We start from the raw sequence: 21,723 nt of genomic DNA on the forward strand, positions 1-21,723 counted from the left end.
AGGGTGCTCTGTACCCCCAGTATTGTATATACCAGCCCTGTGCCTGTGTATGGATAGTGCTGCTCTGTACGATGATTCTGACGGGTCCCATTTGTATTGGGGGGGGGGTGGGGGGGGCAGGAGGCTGCTCTGTACCCCCCAGTATTGTATATACCAGCCCTGTGCCTGTATATGGATAATGTTGCTCTGTACGATGATTCTGACCGGTCCCATTTGTATAGATGGGAGGGGAGGGGGGCAGGGGGCTGCTCTGTACCCCCAGTATTGTATATGCCAGCCCTGTGCCTGTATATGGATAGTGCTGCTCTGTACGATGATTCTGACCGGTCCCATTTGTATAGATGGGAGGGGAGGGGGGCAGGGGGCTGCTCTGTACCCCCTGTATTGTATATGCCAGCCCTGTGCCTGTATATGGATAGTGCTGCTCTGTACGATGATTCTGACCGGTCCCATTTGTATAGATGGGGGGGGGGGGGGGCAGGGGGCTGCTCTGTACCCCCAGTATTGTATATACCAGCCCTGTGCCTGTATATGGATAGTGTTGCTCTGTACGATGATTCTGACAGGTCCCATTTGTATAGATGGGGGGGGGGGGGGGCAGGAGGCTGCTCTGTACCCCCTGTATTGTATATACCAGTGCTGGATAGTGTTGCTCTGTACGATGATTCTGACAGGTCCCATTTGTATAGATGGGAGGGGAGGGGGGCAGGGGGCTGCTCTGTACCCCCAGTATTGTATATGCCAGCCCTGTGCCTGTATATGGATAGTGTTGCTCTGTACGATGATTCTGACCGGTCCCATTTGTATAGATGGGGGGGGGGGGGGGGCAGGAGGCTGCTCTGTACCCCCTGTATTGTATATACCAGTGCTGGATAGTGTTGCTCTGTACGATGATTCTGACGGGTCCCATTTGTATAGATGGGGCGGGGGGGGGGGGGCAGGAGGCTGCTCTGTACCCCCTGTATTGTATATACCAGTGCTGGATATTGTTGCTCTGTACGATGATTCCTACGGGTCCCATTTGTATAGATGATGGGGGGGAGGGGGGGGCAGGAGGGTGCTCTGTACCCCCCAGTATTGTATATACCAGTGCTGGATATTGTTGCTCTGTACGATGATTCTGACCGGTCCCATTTGTATAGATGGGGGGGGGGGCAGGGGGCTGCTCTGTACCCCCTGTATTGTATATACCAGTGCTGGACAGTGTTGCTCTGTACGATGATTGTGACGGGTCCCATTTGTATAGATGGGGGGGGGGGGGCAGGGGGCTGCTCTGTACCCCCTGTATTGTATATACCAGTGCTGGATATTGTTGCTCTGTACGATGATTCCTACGGGTCCCATTTGTATAGATGATGGGGGGGAGGGGGGGGCAGGAGGGTGCTCTGTACCCCCCAGTATTGTATATACCAGTGCTGGATATTGTTGCTCTGTACGATGATTCTGACCGGTCTCATTTGTATAGATGGGGGGGGGGGCAGGGGGCTGCTCTGTACCCCCTGTATTGTATATACCAGTGCTGGATATTGTTGCTCTGTACGATGATTCTGACAGGTCCCATTTGTATAAAGGGGGAGGGGGGGGGGCAGGAGGCTGCTCTGTACCCCCTGTATTGTATATACCAGTGCTGGACAGTGTTGCTCTGTACGATGATTGTGACGGGTCCCATTTGTATAGATGGGGGGGGGGGGGGCAGGAGGCTGCTCTGTACCCCCTGTATTGTATATACCAGTGCTGGATATTGTTGCTCTGTACGATGATTGTGACGGGTCCCATTTGTATAGATGGGGGGGGGGGGGGGGGCAGGGGGCTGCTCTGTACCCCCTGTATTGTATATACCAGTGCTGGATATTGTTGCTCTGTACGATGATTCTGACAGGTCCCATTTGTATAGATGGGAGGGGAGGGGGGGCAGGAGGCTGCTCTGTACCCCCAGTATTGTATATACCAGCCCTGTGCCTGTGTATGGATAGTGTTGCTCTGTACGATGATTCTGACAGGTCCCATTTGTATTGGGGAGGGGGGGGGGCAGGAGGGTGCTCTGTACCCCCTGTATTGTATATACCAGTGCTGGATATTGTTGCTCTGTACGATGATTGTGACGGGTCCCATTTGTATAGATGGGGGGGGGGGGCAGGGGGCTGCTCTGTACCCCCAGTATTGTATATACCAGTGCTGGATATTGTTGCTCTGTACGATGATTCTGACAGGTCCCATTTGTATAGAGGGGGAGGGGGGGGGCAGGAGGCTGCTCTGTACCCCCTGTATTGTATATACCAGTGCTGGACAGTGTTGCTCTGTACGATGATTGTGACGGGTCCCATTTGTATAGATGGGGAGGGGGGGGGGGCAGGAGGGTGCTCTGTACCCCCTGTATTGTATATACCAGTGCTGGATAGTGTTGCTCTGTACGATGATTCTGACGGGTCCCATTTGTATAGATGGGGCGGGGGGGGGGGGCAGGAGGCTGCTCTGTACCCCCTGTATTGTATATACCAGTGCTGGATATTGTTGCTCTGTACGATGATTCTGACAGGTCCCATTTGTATAGAGGGGGAGGGGGGGGGCAGGAGGCTGCTCTGTACCCCCTGTATTGTATATACCAGTGCTGGACAGTGTTGCTCTGTACGATGATTGTGACGGGTCCCATTTGTATAGATGGGGGGGGGGGGGGGCAGGAGGCTGCTCTGTACCCCCTGTATTGTATATACCAGTGCTGGATAGTGTTGCTCTGTACGATGATTCTGACAGGTCCCATTTGTATAGATGGGGGGGGGGGTGGGGGGGCAGGAGGCTGCTCTGTACCCCCTGTATTGTATATACCAGTGCTGGACAGTGTTGCTCTGTACGATGATTCCTACGGGTCCCATTTGTATAGATGATGGGGGGGAGGGGGGGGCAGGAGGGTGCTCTGTACCCCCCAGTATTGTATATACCAGTGCTGGATATTGTTGCTCTGTACGATGATTCTGACAGGTCCCATTTGTATAGAGGGGGGGGGGGGGCAGGAGGCTGCTCTGTACCCCCTGTATTGTATATACCAGTGCTGGACAGTGTTGCTCTGTACGATGATTCTGACAGGTCCCATTTGTATTCGGTTTGTGAAGCGCAGAGCCTTGTTTGGCCTTGCGGTTTTACAATGTACCTCTTCCATCCGTGACAAGTAACCCCTCACCTTGTTTGTTGCAGAGGACCAGAGGGCAGAAGCGGAAGAGGAGCTTCATGCTGGAGGACGAGAAGCTGGAGGTCAGGGCAATACCAGGGAACATGAGCCGGAGTTATTCTGCCTTCTGCAGTGTTATGTGATTTGTGTTTCTTGTATCTCAGGAGCGGATCCCACGAGAGAGGCGGAGGAGGCAGTCGGTCCTGTCACTACAAAAAAAGCCAAAGTCGGAGGATTTAAGGACGGAATGCGCCTCCTGTAAAGGGACCGGCGACAATGAAAACCTAGTAAGGTATAAAAGTCCTTATGTTTGCCTTTCTCTATTTATCTGCAGTAGGAAATGTTTCTGAGGACCCTGGGTATATATAGAGCCTCAAACAGGAATTGCAATAATATGTATAGCTCCATCTGCTGGCCTGGCTGACAAATTTGTGAAAGTTCAAGATAGCTGTTGTTTTACAGCAGTGTAGTGAAGGCAACACAGAGCAATAGGGCCTGTGTATCATTCGCCAGGTCTGGGGACTTTGCTGCTGCTACTGCTTGTTTACAGTCTTAAGGCCATCATCTGCTCTACTATACAAACCAACAGTTTCTGCCACATTGGACATTAATCAGAGAGTAGCGGTGGTTGTTGTTGTTTTTACTTTGTATCTCTCAGTCTTAAAGAGGCACTACAGCAAAAAACTGTAAAATGTAAAATATGTGCAAACATATACAAATAAGAAGTACATTTTTTCTAGAGTAAAATGAGCCATAAATTACTTTTCTCCTATGTTGCTGTCACTTACAGTAGGTAATAGAAATCTGACAGAAATGACAGGTTTTGGACTAGTCCATCTCTTCATAGCAAATTCTCAGCAAGGCTTTTATCCGTTATAAAGTTATTCCCTAAAAAGGATTTAAACAATGATGCTGGCCAGCTTCCCTGCTCGCTACACAGTTTTTTGGCAGTTGGACAGAGCAACTGCCATTCACTAAGGGCGTTTGAAAACAAATATATCCCTGAGAATCCCCTATGAAGAGATGGACTAGTCCAAAACCTGTCGCTTCTGTCAGATTTCTACTACCTACTGTAAGTGACAGCAACATAGGAGAAAAGTAATTTATGGCTCATTTTACGCTGGAAAACATGTATATTTTATTTGTATATGTTTGCACATATTTAAAATTTTACAGTTTTTCGCTGTAGTGCCCCTTTAAAGTGAACCTGAGGAGAGAGTGATATGGAGGCTGCCATTTTCCTTTTAAGCAATACCAGTTGCCTGGCTGTCCTGCTGATCCTCTGCCTCTAATACTTTTAGCCATAGGCCCTGAACAAGCATGACACTACTGCAGCCAAACAGATCAGCAGGGCTGCCAGGCAACTGGTATTAGTTAAAAGGAAACAAATATGGCAGCCTCCATATCACTCTCACCTCGGGATCACTTTAAGGCGGCCATTAACGATACGATTCTTTGGACAATCAATTTTCCGATTCAATCATAATATTGATTGCATCCATCAGTTTTTCAGATTGATTCCATTCATCTGATCAAATTGAATAGCAACCCTTCTTCTGTTAGTGGGCCAGAACGATCAATTCTGATCGATCGTCCCAAGAATCAGATCGTTAATGGACACCTTAAAAGACAACTGAAGTGAGAGGGGTATGGAGGCTGCCATATTTATTTCCTTTTAAACAATACCAGTTGCCTGGCAGCCCTGCTGATCTTCTGCCTCTAATACCTTTAGCCACAGACCCTGAACAAGCATGCAGCAGATCAGGTGTTTCTGTGTTTCTGACATTGTCAGATCTGACAAGATTAGCTGCATGCTTGTTTCTGGTGTAATTGAGACACTACTGCAGCCAAATAGATCAGCAGGGCTGCCAGGAAACTGGTATTGTTTAACAGGAAATAAACATGGCAGCCTCCCTCTCACTTCAGTTGTTTTTTAAGGTAGATTTTAAATGAAATCTGATCACAAGTTGATTCAACTCCTGTTAGCTTTGTGCTACCCAACGCTGTAGAAAATGATGTGAGCGTCAGTTCACCAGATCACCTCCCGCCATGTGATTTGTAAAAATCACTGACTTGCCTTCTCTTACTACTTTTAATTGATAAACTGACTAATGATCAGAAGAGCATGGTACAGATAGTCATCGTAGCCTATGATATGGAGCAGCTCCTCCTGGTGGTCAGTCAGAGTAGGACTCACAAGACCAATATGTTGCCACCATTGGTTCAGTTATGCATTTACTGCAATAAATGTAACTAAAATTACTGTTTTGAAGTATTTAGATTTTAGACAGTCCATATTTTTATACCGAGTCCTTTTTTTGCCACGCCCTCTTCTTGACCAGAAATGCCCCAGTGTTTTTAGTAGTATTTTGGTAAGTATTCCTTTATCAAAACGTACACTGGCCAAATACCCCCAGTATAGGTTAGATGCATTGTCTATGCTTTTAATAATCAAACCAGTGTTTCTCAACACAACTGTAGCTTGTGTACCCCTTTATTCAAGCACACTTGAAGTGAGGTCTATGGAGGCTGACATATTTATTTCCTTATAAACAATACCAGTTGCCTGGCTATCCTGCTGATCCTCTGCCTCTAAAACTTTTAGCCATAGCCCCTGAACAATCATGCAGCAGATCAGGTGCTCTGACTGAAGTCAGACGTGATTAGCTGCATGCTTGTTTCAGGTGTTTGATTCGGTTACTACTGCAGCCAAATACATCAGCAGTACAGCCAGGCAACTGGTATTATTTAAAAGGAAATAAAATGGCAGCCTCCATATCCTCTCACTTCAGGTGTCATTTGATAAGTGTGTTGGTCAGATACTCCTTGTTTGTGGGTAACGTCCTCTCAAGCACCCCTCGACACACACCTAGGTTTGTTAGAAGAGCTTTATAATTGTGTATAATGCATTTAGCTTTATATACTTCCTCGGATTGTTTATTCATGATTTAGGGCTCTTTTCCACTATGAAATGCGATCACGACAGCAATCGCATTTCGATTTCCACCTTGCGATTGCGATTGAGCTACTATACTCATTATAGTACAGCTCAATCGCATACAAAACGCAGCAGGAGGACGATCGCGTTTTAACCAAAATCGCATCGCAGTCGGAATGCACTAATGGAAATTGCTGCTGCAGTTTCCATTAGTTTAATGATCCTTGCGATTTGCAATCAGAATCAAATCGCAGGGTAGTGGAAAAAGGCCCTAATCCTTTTGAGATAAAAAAAAAAAAGTCATGTTTATATTTAGTTTATGTGTGATTTTCTCAGGCACAAAATGTATTCTATATTATTAAATTGGGAGTACTTTTATTTACTCCCAGTGATCCCCCGTTAGTATTTTTAATTACAGGCGTATTTAAAGAGGAACTTTACCAAAATGAAGGAAAAAAGAAATCAATTCAGTTGCAAAGTGAGAAGTTAAAAAAAGATTCAGGTTATCATCTTTACTACTGGCAGACAAGAAAAAAAACAGCGCCAACTGCCATAGTCTATGACCACACCCCCTAACAATGCGATAGGCTGTTATTTCCCACAGTTCTACAAAGCTCCCACAGTGTGATGTCAGGACCATGGTCATGACATCCCGCTGTGGGAGGGGTTTCACCACAATATCAGCCATACAGCGCCCCCTGATGATCCGTTTGTGAAAAGGAATAGATTTCTCATGGGAAAGGGGGTATCAGCTACTGATTGGGATGAAGTTCATTCCTTGGCTACAGTTCCTCTTTAACCCTTTCCACTCGTACGTCCCGCTATGCTGGACATTATTTCAGCGGCAGTTTGCAGGCACATCTGCGGGGGCAAAGTTCGATCTCTCTCCCCTTGTATAGTGGGCATGTTAGAGTACATGCCCACACAGGTGATACCCCCTGCCCCAAACCGGAAGTGCGCGATCAGCGCTACCAGGAAGTGACCATTTTCCTTGCTGATTTCTTTCTGCAGATTCCAAGCAGATTCCATTGCAGATTGCTTGCAAAGTTGCATAGAGGCGCAATGGCATGCTATGCAATGGACGTGGAGGAGAGTGTAAATACTAGCCAGCATTTCATTGCTCTAATTCCCAATCTAAATACCAAAGATTGCATCGTGTGTAGTGACATGAAGACACCGGGTGGCGGGCATAAAACCACCTATTATTGCGAAACTTGCTCACGCAGGCCCGGATTACACCCAGGAAATCGCTGTAAAATTTACCATACCTTGGTTTCTCCTCTGCTACCAGCCAATAGAGGATGCCAAACTGTCCAAATAAATAAATAAATAACTGTCCAAATAAGGTATCATATTAAACGTTATAATGTGTTCTTTAAAATAAGATATACCATGCTATGGTGTTATATTCCATGTTAAAATGGGAGAGAGAGTAAGAGGGAGAATGCATTTCTGTAAAAAAAAACTCCGAGCAGAAACGACTCCCTTTAGGAAAAACTCAGAGTGGAAAGGGTTAAAGGGAACCTGAGATGGGGGATTATAAAGAAAATATACATACCTGGGGCTTCCTCCAGCCTGATCTCCCCACGCTGTTCTTTTCTGCCTCTCCGTTCACCCACAATTAGCCCCAGAAAGTCAGCTGGTTCAGGAGGCCAACTACGCATGCGCAACCTGGCTATGTGCGTGCTCCCGCTGCGTTCCTGTTGCCGAGAGCGTTCTGTGCCTGCGCAGTACTACCATGCAGGAGCAGAACGCTCCCGGCAGGAGTGAGACTGAGGAGCATGTCTGGCTGGATTGTGCCTGCGCCGTCTGGCCCCGATTCGAGCATTTTCCGGGCCCAGTTGCGGGCGATCAGAAAGGCAGAAGAGGACGGGGTAGAGTGATCAGGCTGGAGGAAGCCCCAGGTATGTCTATTTTCAACCATCTCAGGTGATTAGTAAAATTGTCACTTGGAGAGTTTTGTCAGTAGGAGGGCTGAATGATTACTTTAGGCCCACAAGAAAAAAAAACATGGTATTGGTTCTGCACAACTTAACTAGAATTGGAAGTTCTTATTGGCCAATCAGAATTGGGAAATGTTGAGCAGGTGGGCATCTGGTACATTTTATCAGCTTATCGATTGACTGTTTTTTTGGCTCTTGAACTCCTGTTGACATTGCAGGTTTTGTTTTGTTTGTTTTTGTTTTTTCTTCTTTCACAACTTTTATCAGTCAGACCAACAGATGAAGCTCTGAACAGTGAAACAGTCATGTGTAATATTTTATATGCTTCTGATGTCAAAAAAAGAAAGATATTTTTAGTGCTCAGCACAATTAATAAAAGAAATATGCAAATAAAAAGAAAGATGATACATTGCTGCTTACATCAGCCTGTTGCAGCGGTAGAGCTTACACTCTACTTTTCTCCCGCAATCATGCTTCTCTCACTACACAAATTGCTGGAAACGGTTCTACCAGCTTCTGCAACTTCAAAAATAAAATGTAGTCAAATTGTTAACAGGAGAGGTTTACTTTTAAAGCACTCTGCACAGAACACTTTAAAAGTACGATCTGATCAATAATGCTCATAGTCTGCTACACTGACTTTGCTGCCGTTGGCTGCTTTTCTCAGGACAGAGGCAGGATGCTGTTTACACATGGCAGGTGGATAGTCCCTTGTCTATCATCTTCTCCCTGCTGCTCCCCTGTGACTACCATCTCCATCTCCCTGCAGCTGCCCTGTGACTACCATCTCCCTGCAGCTGCCCTGTGATTACCATCTCCCTGCAGCTGCCCTGTGACTACCATCTCCCTGCAGCTGCCCTGTGACTACCATCTCCCTGCAGCTGCCCTGTGATTACCATCTTCATCTTTCTGCAGCTGCCCTGTGAATACCGCAGCTGCCCTGTGATTACCATCTCTCTGCAGCTGCTCTGTGACCACCATCACCATCTCCCTACAGCTGCCCTGTGACTACCATCTCTCTGCAGCTGCCTTGTTATTACCATCTCCCTGCATCTGCACTATGATTACCATCTCCCTGCAGCTGCCCTGTGATTACCATCTCCCTGCAGCTGCCCTGTGATTACCATCTCTCTGCAGCTGCCCTGTGACCACCATCACCATCTCCCTACAGCTGCCCTGTGACTACCATCTCTCTGCAGCTGCCTTGTTATTACCATCTCCCTGCATCTGCACTATGATTACCATCTCCCTGCAGCTGCCCTGTGATTACCATCTCCCTGCAGCTGCCCTGTGATTACCATCTCTCTGCAGCTGCCCTGTGACCACCATCACCATCTCCCTACAGCTGCCCTGTGACTACCATCTCTCTGCAGCTGCCTTGTTATTACCATCTCCCTGCATCTGCACTATGATTACCATCTCCCTACAGCTGCCCTGTGATTATCATCTCCCTGCAGCTGCCCTGTGATTATCATCTCCCTGCAGCTGCCCTGTGATTACCATCTCCCTGCAGCTGCCTTGTTATTTCCATCTCCCTGCATCTGCACCATGATTACCATCTCCATCTCCCTGCAGCTGCCCTGTGACTACCATCTCCCTGCAGCTGCCCTGTGACTACCATCTCCCTGCAGCTGCCCTGTGATTACCATCTCCCTGCAGCTGCCCTGTGACTACCATCTCCCTGCAGCTGCCCTGTGACTACCATCTCCCTGCAGCTGCCCTGTGATTACCATCTTCATCTTTCTGCAGCTGCCCTGTGAATACCGCAGCTGCCCTGTGATTACCATCTCTCTGCAGCTGCTCTGTGACCACCATCACCATCTCCCTACAGCTGCCCTGTGACTACCATCTCTCTGCAGCTGCCTTGTTATTACCATCTCCCTGCATCTGCACTATGATTACCATCTCCCTGCAGCTGCCCTGTGATTACCATCTCCCTGCAGCTGCCCTGTGATTACCATCTCTCTGCAGCTGCCCTGTGACCACCATCACCATCTCCCTACAGCTGCCCTGTGACTACCATCTCTCTGCAGCTGCCTTGTTATTACCATCTCCCTGCATCTGCACTATGATTACCATCTCCCTGCAGCTGCCCTGTGATTACCATCTCCCTGCAGCTGCCCTGTGATTACCATCTCTCTGCAGCTGCTCTGTGACCACCATCACCATCTCCCTACAGCTGCCCTGTGACTACCATCTCTCTGCAGCTGCCTTGTTATTACCATCTCCCTGCATCTGCACTATGATTACCATCTCCCTGCAGCTGCCCTGTGATTATCATCTCCCTGCAGCTGCCCTGTGATTACCATCTCCCTGCAGCTGCCTTGTTATTTCCATCTCCCTGCATCTGCACCATGATTACCATCTCCATCTCCCTGCAGCTGCCCTGTGACTACCATCTCCCTGCAGCTGCCCTGTGATTACCATCTTCATCTTTCTGCAGCTGCCCTGTGAATACCGCAGCTGCCCTGTGATTACCATCTCTCTGCAGCTGCTCTGTGACCACCATCACCATCTCCCTACAGCTGCCCTGTGACTACCATCTCTCTGCAGCTGCCTTGTTATTACCATCTCCCTGCAGCTGCCCTGTGATTACCATCTCCCTGCAGCTGCCCTGTGATTACCATCTCTCTGCAGCTGCTCTGTGACCACCATCACCATCTCCCTACAGCTGCCCTGTGACTACCATCTCTCTGCAGCTGCCTTGTTATTACCATCTCCCTGCAGCTGCCCTGTGATTTCCATCTCCCTGCATCTGCACCATGATTACCATCTCCATCTCCCTGCAGCTGCCCTGTGACTACCATCTCTCTGCAGCCGCCTTGTTATTACCATCTCCCTGCAGCTGCCTTGTTATTACCATCTCCCTGCATCTGCACCATGATTACCATCTCCCTGCATCTGCACCATGATTGCCATCTCCCTGCATCTGCACCATGATTTCCATCTCCCTGCAACTGCCTTGTTATTACCATATCTCTGCATCTGCACCATGATTACCATTTCCATCTCCCTGCAGCTGCCCTGTGACTACCATCTCCCTGCAGCTGCCCTGTGACTACCATCTCCCTGCAGCTGCCCTGTGACTACCATCTCCCTGCAGCTGCACTGTGACTACCATCTCCCTGCAGCTGCCCTGTGACTACCATCTCCCTGCAGCTTCCCTGTGACTGCCATTCCCATCTCCCTGCAGCTCCCCTGTGATTACCATCTCCATATCCTCGCAGCTGCCCTGTGAAAATGGGCTAGGCAGACTTGTAAAAGAAGCTGTTTTTTCTACTTACCAGCCTCCATCCTCACCGCAGCCATCCTCCACCAGCTTGTCTGTGAAGTGTCCGGCTCTGAAATCCATCCCCCCGGCAACCTGGGCTGCTCGTACTCGGTTCCTGAGACTGCTTATGCTAATCACAGTACAAGCAGACCCCAGGTGCTCGGTACCGGTGACCCAGGTGTTCCGGAGGGCGACAGATTTCACACTGGTACCTTCACAGGTAAGTGTACTGCTCTGAAATTTGTTCCCCCTGGAAACTTGAATTTACGGAGTTACCATTTGTGTTTAGTACAAGTGCCCTCAGGAGGAGCAGGAGGAGGATGGCTGCACGCAGGAGCAGAGCACGGTAAGTAGAAAAGCGGTTTGTTTTATAGATGTATATTTTCACAAGGTGGCGGCACCTGGGAGGCAGAAACACCGACTTATAGTCCCTGTTTGGGAATTGAATCCCTCTGTCCCGCTTTCTCCCTCATTTGTCCCTCTTTTAGGACTGATGCACAGATCTGAGTAAATGTATGTATTTTTCTATTAAAATGTGTTTAATTGGCTCCAAACTTTATTCCCATCCCTTTATATTGATATAGTTCTTAATTCCAAACGTTAATATGACAAGAAAATAGTGATGATAGAAAGGACCAGTGTGGTTTGAATTCTAGGTGTGTGTGGCGAAGGGTGTGGCAGGGCTGTGTTTAGAGGTGTGGCAGATATGAGCTTGTATAGTTGGAAACCTGACTTGAGAAGAGTATGGGAGCTTTCATACATACTTCTAGCATTGGCTGTGGTCTGGCTGTGGACGTGATCTGTTAGAACCGTTATAGGAAGGTTTCGGTGATCCTTGTAGTGACCTTGTACTCCAGAATACCTGGGTAAACAGAGAGACCAGGAGCCCAATGGTGCAGTATCGTTATTAAAGAGAACCCGAGGTGTGTTTAAAGAATGTTATCTGCATACAGAGGCTGGATCTGCCTATACAGCCCAGCCTCTGTTGCTATCCCAAACCCCCCTAAGGTCCCCCTGCACTCTGCAATCCCCCATAAATCACAGCCGTGCTGTGCGGCTGTGTTTACATCTGTAGTGTCAGTCTCAGCTGCTCCCCTGCCTCCTGCATAGCTCCGGTCCCTTCCCCCGTCCCTTCCCTCCAATTAGCAGGGAGGGAAGGGATGCAGGCGGGGACTGGAGTTCTGCAGGAGGCGGGGAGAGCAGCAGACTGACACTATAGAGATAAACACAGCCAGCTCTGACAAGCTGTTTGTCAGCAGTGTGGCTGTGATTTATGAGGGATTGCAGAGTGCAAGGGGACCTTAGGGGGGTTTGGGATAGCAACAGAGGCTGGGCTGTATATGCAGATCCAGCCTCTGTATGCAGATAACATTCTTCAAACCCACCTCGGGTTCTCTTTAAAGTATATGCAGCTATACTCACAAGAGTGGGTTTCAGATCCTTGCACCCACTGTATAAGCCAGCAGGAATTTACCCATCCCCGCTCGGGTTTCCAGGTCCTGCCGGAAGCTGGTTGGTTCGCTTTCCTGGGTTTGTAGTTTTTAGGGGAAAAAAACCCTCTGAAAGAGGTTTAACTGGATACTAGTAAGGATGGAGACGCCCAAGTGTAAAAATATATATAAACTTCTCATAGTTAAGAATGGGAGGTAATCTCTTTCTTCTCCTGATGACAAAACATCAGTAGTGCTGGAAAAGTATTTATACACAACACAAATTAGACACAACGCGTTTACCGGGTACCAACCCACTTCCTCAGGATTAATACACAGTGCCTTGCAGCAAGGGGAATAGAATATGGGCGCATTCTGTCATCTTTTCCAATACAGGGGGGATCACTTCATTGTTTGGTCATTTTACTGTTTATCGGTGACCATTTTGTTTTGTTGTGACATCAGAGTTTTCACAACAGTCAAAGTCCCAGCTGTCTGATTGGCTGAGCTTGCTGGCCAATCAGAGTACCGGGAATCTCGCCACCCTGTTATCGTGAAATGACAACGCCAGGCAGCATCTGCAAATCTCTGTAACTAAAGATAGACAGTGAGATGTTGATTGTTTTATGTTGATGTAAATGTGTATGCTAAAATGCTATGCAAATGTATGCAGTTTGGAAATGCATATTCAGCATTTGATTGGTCCGTTTGCAAGCTACATTGCACAGATTATAACCAATTGTCCTTTCAGCTTGATTTCTCAGTATTTGTGTGCAACACCCCCTTTCCGTTGTGTTCCTAACAGACATTGTCACACAAGAGTGTCAGAGTTTTCTGCCAGTCAGTGGATTAGTCCAGGTGTTGCAAAGCCTCTTGCTTTGTGCAGTTACTCCCGCAGCATAGCGCTTATAGCAACTGTACTCCCATTTAGCACATTCCTTGTAAACTCTCTAATAAAATGAAACTGATAAAATAAATCAGCATTGTTTTTAGCAAAAGAGGAATTTCCCAATTAAATGATCAGATCAATTCTTCTTTGGTCAACTTTACCCGCTTATAAACCAGCTACAGGTGGCCATACATGTAGTGATGATGGGCAGATTCGATGAAGAGGCAGATCTCTCTCTGATTGGAGCAGCCTTTCTCAACCTTTGTATCCTGGAGGAACCCTGCAAATAACTTTTGGATCTCAAGGAACCCCTGCAAACTATTTTTTGATCTTGAAGAACCCCTGCATTTATTTTGCAAGTGGTATGGCCTTCAAAAGTAGGCGAGGCTGTTTATTTCACTACCCCCTATAAGGCCCCCTGCACACTGCATGCGATTCTGATTCCGAATTTTAATCGTTTTTTGCATGTGATTCTGATTTCACTTCCCCTCCAAGGGTTCATGTTTCTATGGAGAAGGTGTGTAATAGGATATTTGGATGTGGTTTTACTTTTTGGCCACAAGATGGAGATACAGAGTTAGTGTGTTCTAAAAATAGAAGACAGAACCAAGTGTTTACACGTGTTTATATTTGTTTATATACAGGGATGTAGATACTGGTGCTGGGGGAGGTGAAGTGGTTAATCACTACTGCAGGATGCGTTTTTCTGTTGATAGCATTCAGGCAAAATCGGAATCGCAAATTGGATATGCAGTGTGTTGGGAGCCTTACACTGTCCCTCATTATACTGTCTCCTTATTCTAGAGCTTTTTATTAACCACCCTGGCGTTCTATTAAGATCGCCAGGGTGGCTGCGGGAGGGTTTTTTTTAAATAAAAAAAAACTATTTCATGCAGCCAACTGAAAGTTGGCTGCATGAAAGCCCACTAGAGGGCGCTCCGGAGGCGTTCCTCCGATCACCTCCGGCGCCCAGAATAAACAAGGAAGGCCGCAATGAGCGGCCTTCCTTGTTTTGCTTACATCGTCGCCATAGCGACGAGCGGAATGACGTCATGGACGTCAGCCGACGTCCTGACGTCAGCCGCCTCCGATCCAGCCCTTAGCGCTGGCCGGAACTTTTTGTTCCGGCTACGCTGGGCTCAGGCGGCTGGGGGGACCCTCTTTCGCCGCTGCTCGCGGCGGATCGCCGCAGAGCGGCGGCGATCAGGCAGCACACGCAGCTGGCAAAGTGCCGGCTGTGTGTGCTGCTCTTTATTTGATGAAAATCGGCCCAGCAGGGCCTGAGCGGCAAGCTCCGGCGGTGATGGACGAGCTGAGCTCGTCCAGACCGCCCGGCTGGTTAATGTGCTCATTATTATTCTGACCCCCAATGTAATGTTTCTTGTTACAGTACCACCTATTATAGTGTGCTCTAATTTACTTCCCCCCACGATGGGGGAAAATTCCAGAGAACCCCTGCAGAGTCCTCAAGGTTGAGAAAGCCTGGATTAGAGAGAGATCTGTCAGCTGCCCATACACCACAGGCCGAATCCCGATCAATTTCTGCATGAAATCTCTCAGGAGTCAGCCTGTTAATGCCACATCTGCTGGCCTGATGGTGTCTGCCCTAATGTGCAGTGGGCCTCCCGAACACCAAACACCCCCCCCCCCCCCGCACTATACACTACGTGTCCGTCTCCGCCGCCGGCAACCACGTGGGGTGTATATATGGACTGAGGACAGAGCCCAGAACAAGTTTCAGACGCAGACAGGTCATGTGTAGTGCGCTGGGAACCTGGGGGGGGGGCACATTAGACATAAGGGGGGGCAGTATCGGGAGTTTTGTCGCATTTTTCGCTCATCCTGATATTTCTCACCATTACAGTTGCACCCAATCAAGCAAGTCGGCCCTGCATCTTGCAGCATGTCCGACCGATTCATACAACCCATTTCAGTCCGTAATTGGTCGCATCGTTTATCAGGCATGCACTTGGCTCCGACGATTTTCATCCAATCCCTTTATCATAATCGAATCGGATGGTTTGTCGGCCGCCAAGTCGCCTGCTGTATGGCCACCTTAAAGGACCACAATCGCAAAAATTTTAAAATTTAAAACATGTAAACACATACAAATAAGAAGTACGTTTCTTCCTGAGTAAAATGAGCCATAAATTACTTTTCTCCTATGTTGCTGTCACTTACAGTGGGTAGTAGAAATATGACAGTAGTGGCAGGTTTTGGATTAGTCCATCTCTCCATGGGGGGTTCTCAGGGATTTATTATTTACAAAAGCACTTAGTGAATGGCAGTTACTTTGTCCAACTGCCAATAAAGTGGTGCAGCGAGCAGGGGGGCTGTCCAACATCTTTTTATAAATCCTTTTCAGGGAGTGTCTTTATAAAGCATAAAAGCTTGCTGAGAATCCCCCATGAAGAGATGAACTAGTCCAAAACCTGTCAGATTTCAAGTACCTACTGTAACTGACCGCACGATAGGAGAAAAGTAATGTATGGCTCATTTTACTCTGGAAGAAACCTACTTCTTATTTGTATGTGTTTACCTGTATGTTAAATGTTAAAACTTTTCGTGATAGTGGCCTTTAAGTGTAGTGCGGGGGAGGTGATAATCGGGACGTTATCGATGCACGTAAAGGGAGGCGTGGGATTGCCTTCGTCCACACAGCCAATAGAAACGCCGCTCTCCTCTGTATTCCAGTCGTTCCGTGGCAGCGTTATATCCGTCGTGCGGATCCGCAGCTCCCCGCCGATCAGACACGCAGAGCGACGGGCTTTATCCAAGCGAGAGGAGGTGTCGGGACGACGGTAACCTTTCCAGCGATTCACACGTTTCTCATTTCAGTGGCGGCGAGAAAAGACAGCAGATGATTTAGCGCTGGCATTTTATTTTGCTGACGGACCTTTTTTTTATATATATATAACTGAGACATGTTCTGAGTCTGAATGTTGAGGGAAAATGGCAGCAAACCATTTCTATTATTCTTGTCCTGTTCTTTCTGGTGTTTCCATTCACACACAGAGCTCGTAAAGGATACCCGAGGTGACATGATGAGATAGACATGGGTATGTACAGTGCCTAGCACACTAATAACTAGGCTGTGTTCCTTTTTTTTTTCTTTCTCTGTCTGAAAGGGTTAAACATCAGGTATGTACTGTATATACTCGAGTATAAGTCTAGAAATTTAGGTCTGATTCACTTCATAAAAGTATAGGGGTCTACTTATACACAAGTCACAGGCAACACTGACATTCCCATTTGCAGCAATTTACCCTGTGGGTCAGACTACAGTGTGACCCTCACTGACCATAAATTACAACTATAAAACACTTTCCTAGCAGCAAATGGCAAAAGATAAAACGGGTCAATAGTTCATAGATTTTAGCTCCGGCATGCTTCAATGAATGTGTCATTGAACAAAAACAATGAAACAGTAAAAACTTAAAAAGTAGATTTAAACATAAAATAAAACTGTGGAATATCTTAAAAAGTCATTTTTAGGAGTAGGCAGATAGATACAATTGTTTATTTAATTAGTTTATTTTCGCCTCAGGTGTCCTTTAAAGTCATTGGGAGTCATTTAAAAAAAAGGAGCCAGATACTTATCTAAGGAGAGAGAAGGCTCTGAGTTCTATAGAGCCTTATCTCTCCCGCTCCCCGTTGTAGCGCTGGCTCCCCGTAGCAGCATTCGACTGATTTGGTCAAATGCTGCTGCGTTCGCTGCTGAAGGGAGACTTCAGAGTCTTCAGGAGCCCGATTGCTCCTGAAGATGGGCCGCTCTATGCTGCGCAGGTACGAGCGCCCTCTTTGGCGCACTCACGCATGTGCAGTGTGGAGCCGCCTGTCTTCAGGAGAACTCGGCTCCCGAAGACTTCCAAAGCCCCCCGCGCCGGGGGATTCAAACTGAGGAGCTTCCGCCGCGCTGAGGGCACCGGGAGACGAATGGGAAGACTCTATAGGACCCAGAGCCTTCCCTCTCCTTAGGTAAGTAAATGCCTTTTTTTTTTTTTTATTCTGATTCCCAATGACTTTAAGGACTAAACTTTTTTTTAATATATATTTCATGAGGGTATATTACTGTTATTTTTTAAAAAAGGGCTTATAATTAGTGTTATAGTATTAAGAAACGTAAAATGGTAAAAAAAAGTACACCTTTATTTTCAAATAAAATATTATCGCCATACATTTTATTAGAGACATAATTTAAATGTTGTAATAACTGGGACGAATGGGCAAATAAAATGTGTGGGTTTTATCAACAGTAGCATGTTTTATTTTAAAACAAATCAAAGTCAAATCAAAGATATCTTTATTGGCATGACCAAGATTCATTACAGGTATTGCCAAAGCAGGGGGGAAAAGGGGGGCATGGGAGGGAGTGGGGTAGGGGGACAGTGGTTAAGCAGTCTGTGGACATTTTTTTTAGGTTTACAGTTCCGTTATGCTCCTTTCAGTCTGTGGGATGCTGTGACATAGTGTGCAGCGATTGTCACTGTGGATTCCTCTTCTCCCAGTAGGATATATGTTTTTCTCTCGTCTTCTAGTGTGAAACTATAATGGCTGAAAACTGAGAAATAATTATTTTTTTAAATTCCCTATTATTCCTGTTTAAATACATATAAAATAAAATAATCCTTAGTAAAAAATATCACCCAAAGAAAGCCCAGTTTGAGGCATATATAAAACATTATATTGGCTTGTTTGTACTGAGCATGTGCGCAACCAGGGCAGTTAGGACACAGGGCCGGACCTGACAGTTTGCTGTGTGTGGTTCACAGAGGTTCTCATTGCATTCCAACTGCCAAGCAAGCAGCTCCCTGTGTGCCTATACTTCAGACAGTGGTGGGGAACGAGTAAGCGGGACGCGTATTTGCGCGCATTGCGGGGGGGTAGCGGCTGTGACCTAGCGGGCCTTTTTACTAGTGTATAAATCATTTAGGTGAGATACGTAGTGGTAAAGTTATTGGCCAATGAATGGGAGGAGCACTGACAGGTGAATATTGCTTTGGTCCATAAGGGGAAAACCCCCTCAGTGGTGAAGTTGAGGGATGCCAAGACACACAGGCCTTTGGGGGGCAGGAAATAAATCCATTTGAAAAGGCAGATTTTAATCCTTTTAAGGCAGATTTGATGAGAGGTAAAATGCTGTTGAGAAAGAATTGCAGTGACTGATCTAAGTTGTGGAATATATTTAATGGTGGAATTGGTCTCTAACAAGCCTCCTGTGCGGCGCTGGCGAGATCTGCGCGGTTCGGCTCGGAAGCACGTGAAAGAGATGAGAAAATGACTGTGAGAAATATAGACTCCGGAATGATTCTTCTTTATGTTTTAATTTATGTTGTTTGGTGGCAGTAATTGCATACAAGGGAGAGGAATAAATCTGCTGAGCATTCCTTCTAATTAAAAGCTACAGAGGACCGCAGTCATCAGATATACGACTTGTCACCGCTGATGCGTCTTGCCAGCCACGCCGGAGAAATGCGCAATGAGGCGCTGCGCGGGGAAAGGTCACAGATTGCCTGACACTAAGGCTTAAAACAGTACTCCGGGGGTAGACTCCAGTGTGGCTGGGAAAGGTCACATATTGCCTGAGATTAATGCTTAAAGCAGCACTCCGGGGGTAGACTCCAGTGTAGCCTGGAGAGGTCACAGATTGCCTGACACTAATCCTTAAAGGGGCACTCCGATTGTAGACTCCAGCGTAGCCGGGAGAGGTCACAGATTGCCTGACACTAAGGCTTAAAGCAGCATTCCGGAGGTAGACTCCAGTGTAGCCGGGAGAGGTCACAGATTGCCTGACACTAATCCTTAAAGGATTCCCGAAGTGACATGTGACATGATGAGATAGACATGGGTATGTACAGTGCCTAGCACACAAATAACTAGGCCGTGTTCCTTTTTTTCTTCCTCTAGCTGAAAGAGATAAATATCAGGTATGTAAGTGGCTGACTCAGTCCTGACTCAGACAGGAAGTGACTACAGTGTGACCCTCACTGATAAGAAATTCCCCTTTTTATCTTTTTCTTGCAGAAGCCATTTTCTGCTAGGAAAGTGTTTTATAGTTGGAATTTCTTATCAGTGAGGGTCACACTGTAGTCACTTCCTGTCTGAGTCAGGACTGAGTCAGCCACTTACATACCTGATATTTAACACTTTCAGACAAGGAAAGAAAGAAAGGAGCACAGCATAGTTGTTTGTGTGCTAGGCACTGTACATACCCTATCTCATCACGTCACATGTCACTTCGGGTATCCTTTAAAGCGGTACTACGAGGGTAGACTCAGCTGCTTCCAGCGTGGCCAGCGTGAAACCTGATGGCCGATCATTACGTGGAACACTTTTTTGTCACATCCTACAATTGTCAGCAAATTGCTGTACTAATATTGTGTCCTCCGCTATCTGTTCCTGAGTGTCCCTTTTTCAATGGAGTGGCGGGAGAAGGGAGAACGGACTTCAAGGGCTTGTGCACACCTGGCGTGTTATGTGTTTTTTTTTTTTTTTTTTCTGTGCGCCGGCCATTTTTAAAAACACCCTGAAATCGCTAGTGCAATGATTCCTTATGGGACTGTTCATATTGGCGCGTTTCATCCGCTTTCCGCTCAGCAAAGCGCTGCCTGTACCATTTTCGGGCCGATTTTGCTACAGTGGAAGGTATAGGAAAAGCACAAAACACAAATCGCTTTATCCGGCGATTGCGTTCGCGCTTTTATCAATAAATACATTGTATTCATTCATTTCCGGGTGAAGGAGTTCACTTCCTGACTGACGTCCGGAAGTGAAAAAAAACTGAATTGCTCTGCAAAAGCGCTTACAAACGCACTTGGTACAAATCGTAGCGCACAGTGAAGCGCCGGGGGGAGGAAAAAAGTGTGCAAAAAAAAAAAAGTAAATCGCTGGCGTCCGTGCGCAGCATCCAGCCGCACAATGCTTACACTTCCATCGGTGGCCGATAGATTTTTGATGATTCCCCAACAGGATTGCTGTAAGTTTGGCCCTTCAGAGCCTTCGGCTTTCATTGATTAACCAACTGCCGGCAAATTGATTCGCAGCTGTTGCCTTTCATAAGATCAAATTTACACTGCGTAAGTTTAACCATTTCCTGACCCGCAAGCTATGGACCCTTACAGAGGCCCTGTAGTGACATATAGCAGAATGCAGTAAAGAGGCCCTGTAGTGACATATAGCAGAATGCAGTAAAGATGCCCTGTGATGACATATAGCAGAATGCAGTAAAGAGGCCCTGTAGTGACATATAGCAGAATGCAGTAAAGAGGCCCTGTAGTGACATATAGCAGAATGCAGTAAAGAGGCCCTGTAGTGACATATAGCAGAATGCAGTAAAGAGGCCCTGTAGTGGCATATAGTAGAATGCAGTAAAGAGGCCCTGTAGTGGCATATAGTAGAATGCAGTAAAGAGGCCCTGTAGTGACATATAGTAGAATGCAGTAAAGAGGCCCTGTAGTGACATATAGTAGAATGCAGTAAAGAGGCCCTGTAGTGACATATAGTAGAATGCAGTAAAGAGTCCCTGTAGTGACATATAGTAGAATGCAGTAAAGAGGCCCTGTAGTGACATATAATAGAATGCAGTAAAGAGGCCCTGTAGTGACATATAGTAGAATGCAGTAAAGAGGCCCTGTAGTGACATATAGTAGAATGCAGTAAAGAGGCCCTGTAGTGACATATAGTAGAATGCAGTAAATTATTCAGGATACCCACTTTTATGGTAATTATAATTTCAGCATCAGAAACACTTCCTATATCTATATATTGCTGCGGGGCTACATACATTGCCAATGTATGTGGCCCCGCCCTCCCAGCCTAGGCTTTTTAGCTATGCAGCATTCTCCTACCAGAGCATTCTGGGAGACCAGAAAGTAAAGAATGTATCACCGGCTGTGCAGAAGAGACCAGCGGCAAGTGAGCGGCGATCGGAACGCAGGGAGATGAGTTTCTCTGCTCTCCACAGCGCTTCCCTGCGCCTTACTCTGCATAGAGGGGGCAGAGCACGGAGATCGGCCCCGGGTAGAGGAAGGGAGGGAGATGTCGGCCGCCCTCCACGCAGCCGCGGCTCCCCCTCTATCACGGCGCCCCC

The 21,723-nt window shown here is 47.0% G+C and overlaps 1 protein-coding gene across 3 annotated transcripts in view; it reads left to right on the forward strand.

The window, feature by feature from the left end:
- The window catches only part of PHF14 (PHD finger protein 14), a 300,907-nt gene that overhangs the window by 139,260 nt on the left and 139,924 nt on the right, over positions 1-21,723 (forward strand). For 2 of the 3 annotated variants that reach the window (XM_068235081.1, XM_068235083.1), the window contains 2 exons: positions 3,190-3,246; positions 3,328-3,455. In XM_068235081.1, the coding sequence (XP_068091182.1) occupies positions 3,190-3,246; positions 3,328-3,455 (185 nt within the window). The remainder of the gene's footprint in view (positions 1-3,189; positions 3,247-3,327; positions 3,456-21,723) is intronic. The other variant, XM_068235082.1, reaches the window with a different exon arrangement.

Source organism: Hyperolius riggenbachi, chromosome 5 (genome assembly GCF_040937935.1).
Source record: "Hyperolius riggenbachi isolate aHypRig1 chromosome 5, aHypRig1.pri, whole genome shotgun sequence".
Lineage (NCBI taxonomy): Eukaryota > Metazoa > Chordata > Amphibia > Anura > Hyperoliidae > Hyperolius > Hyperolius riggenbachi.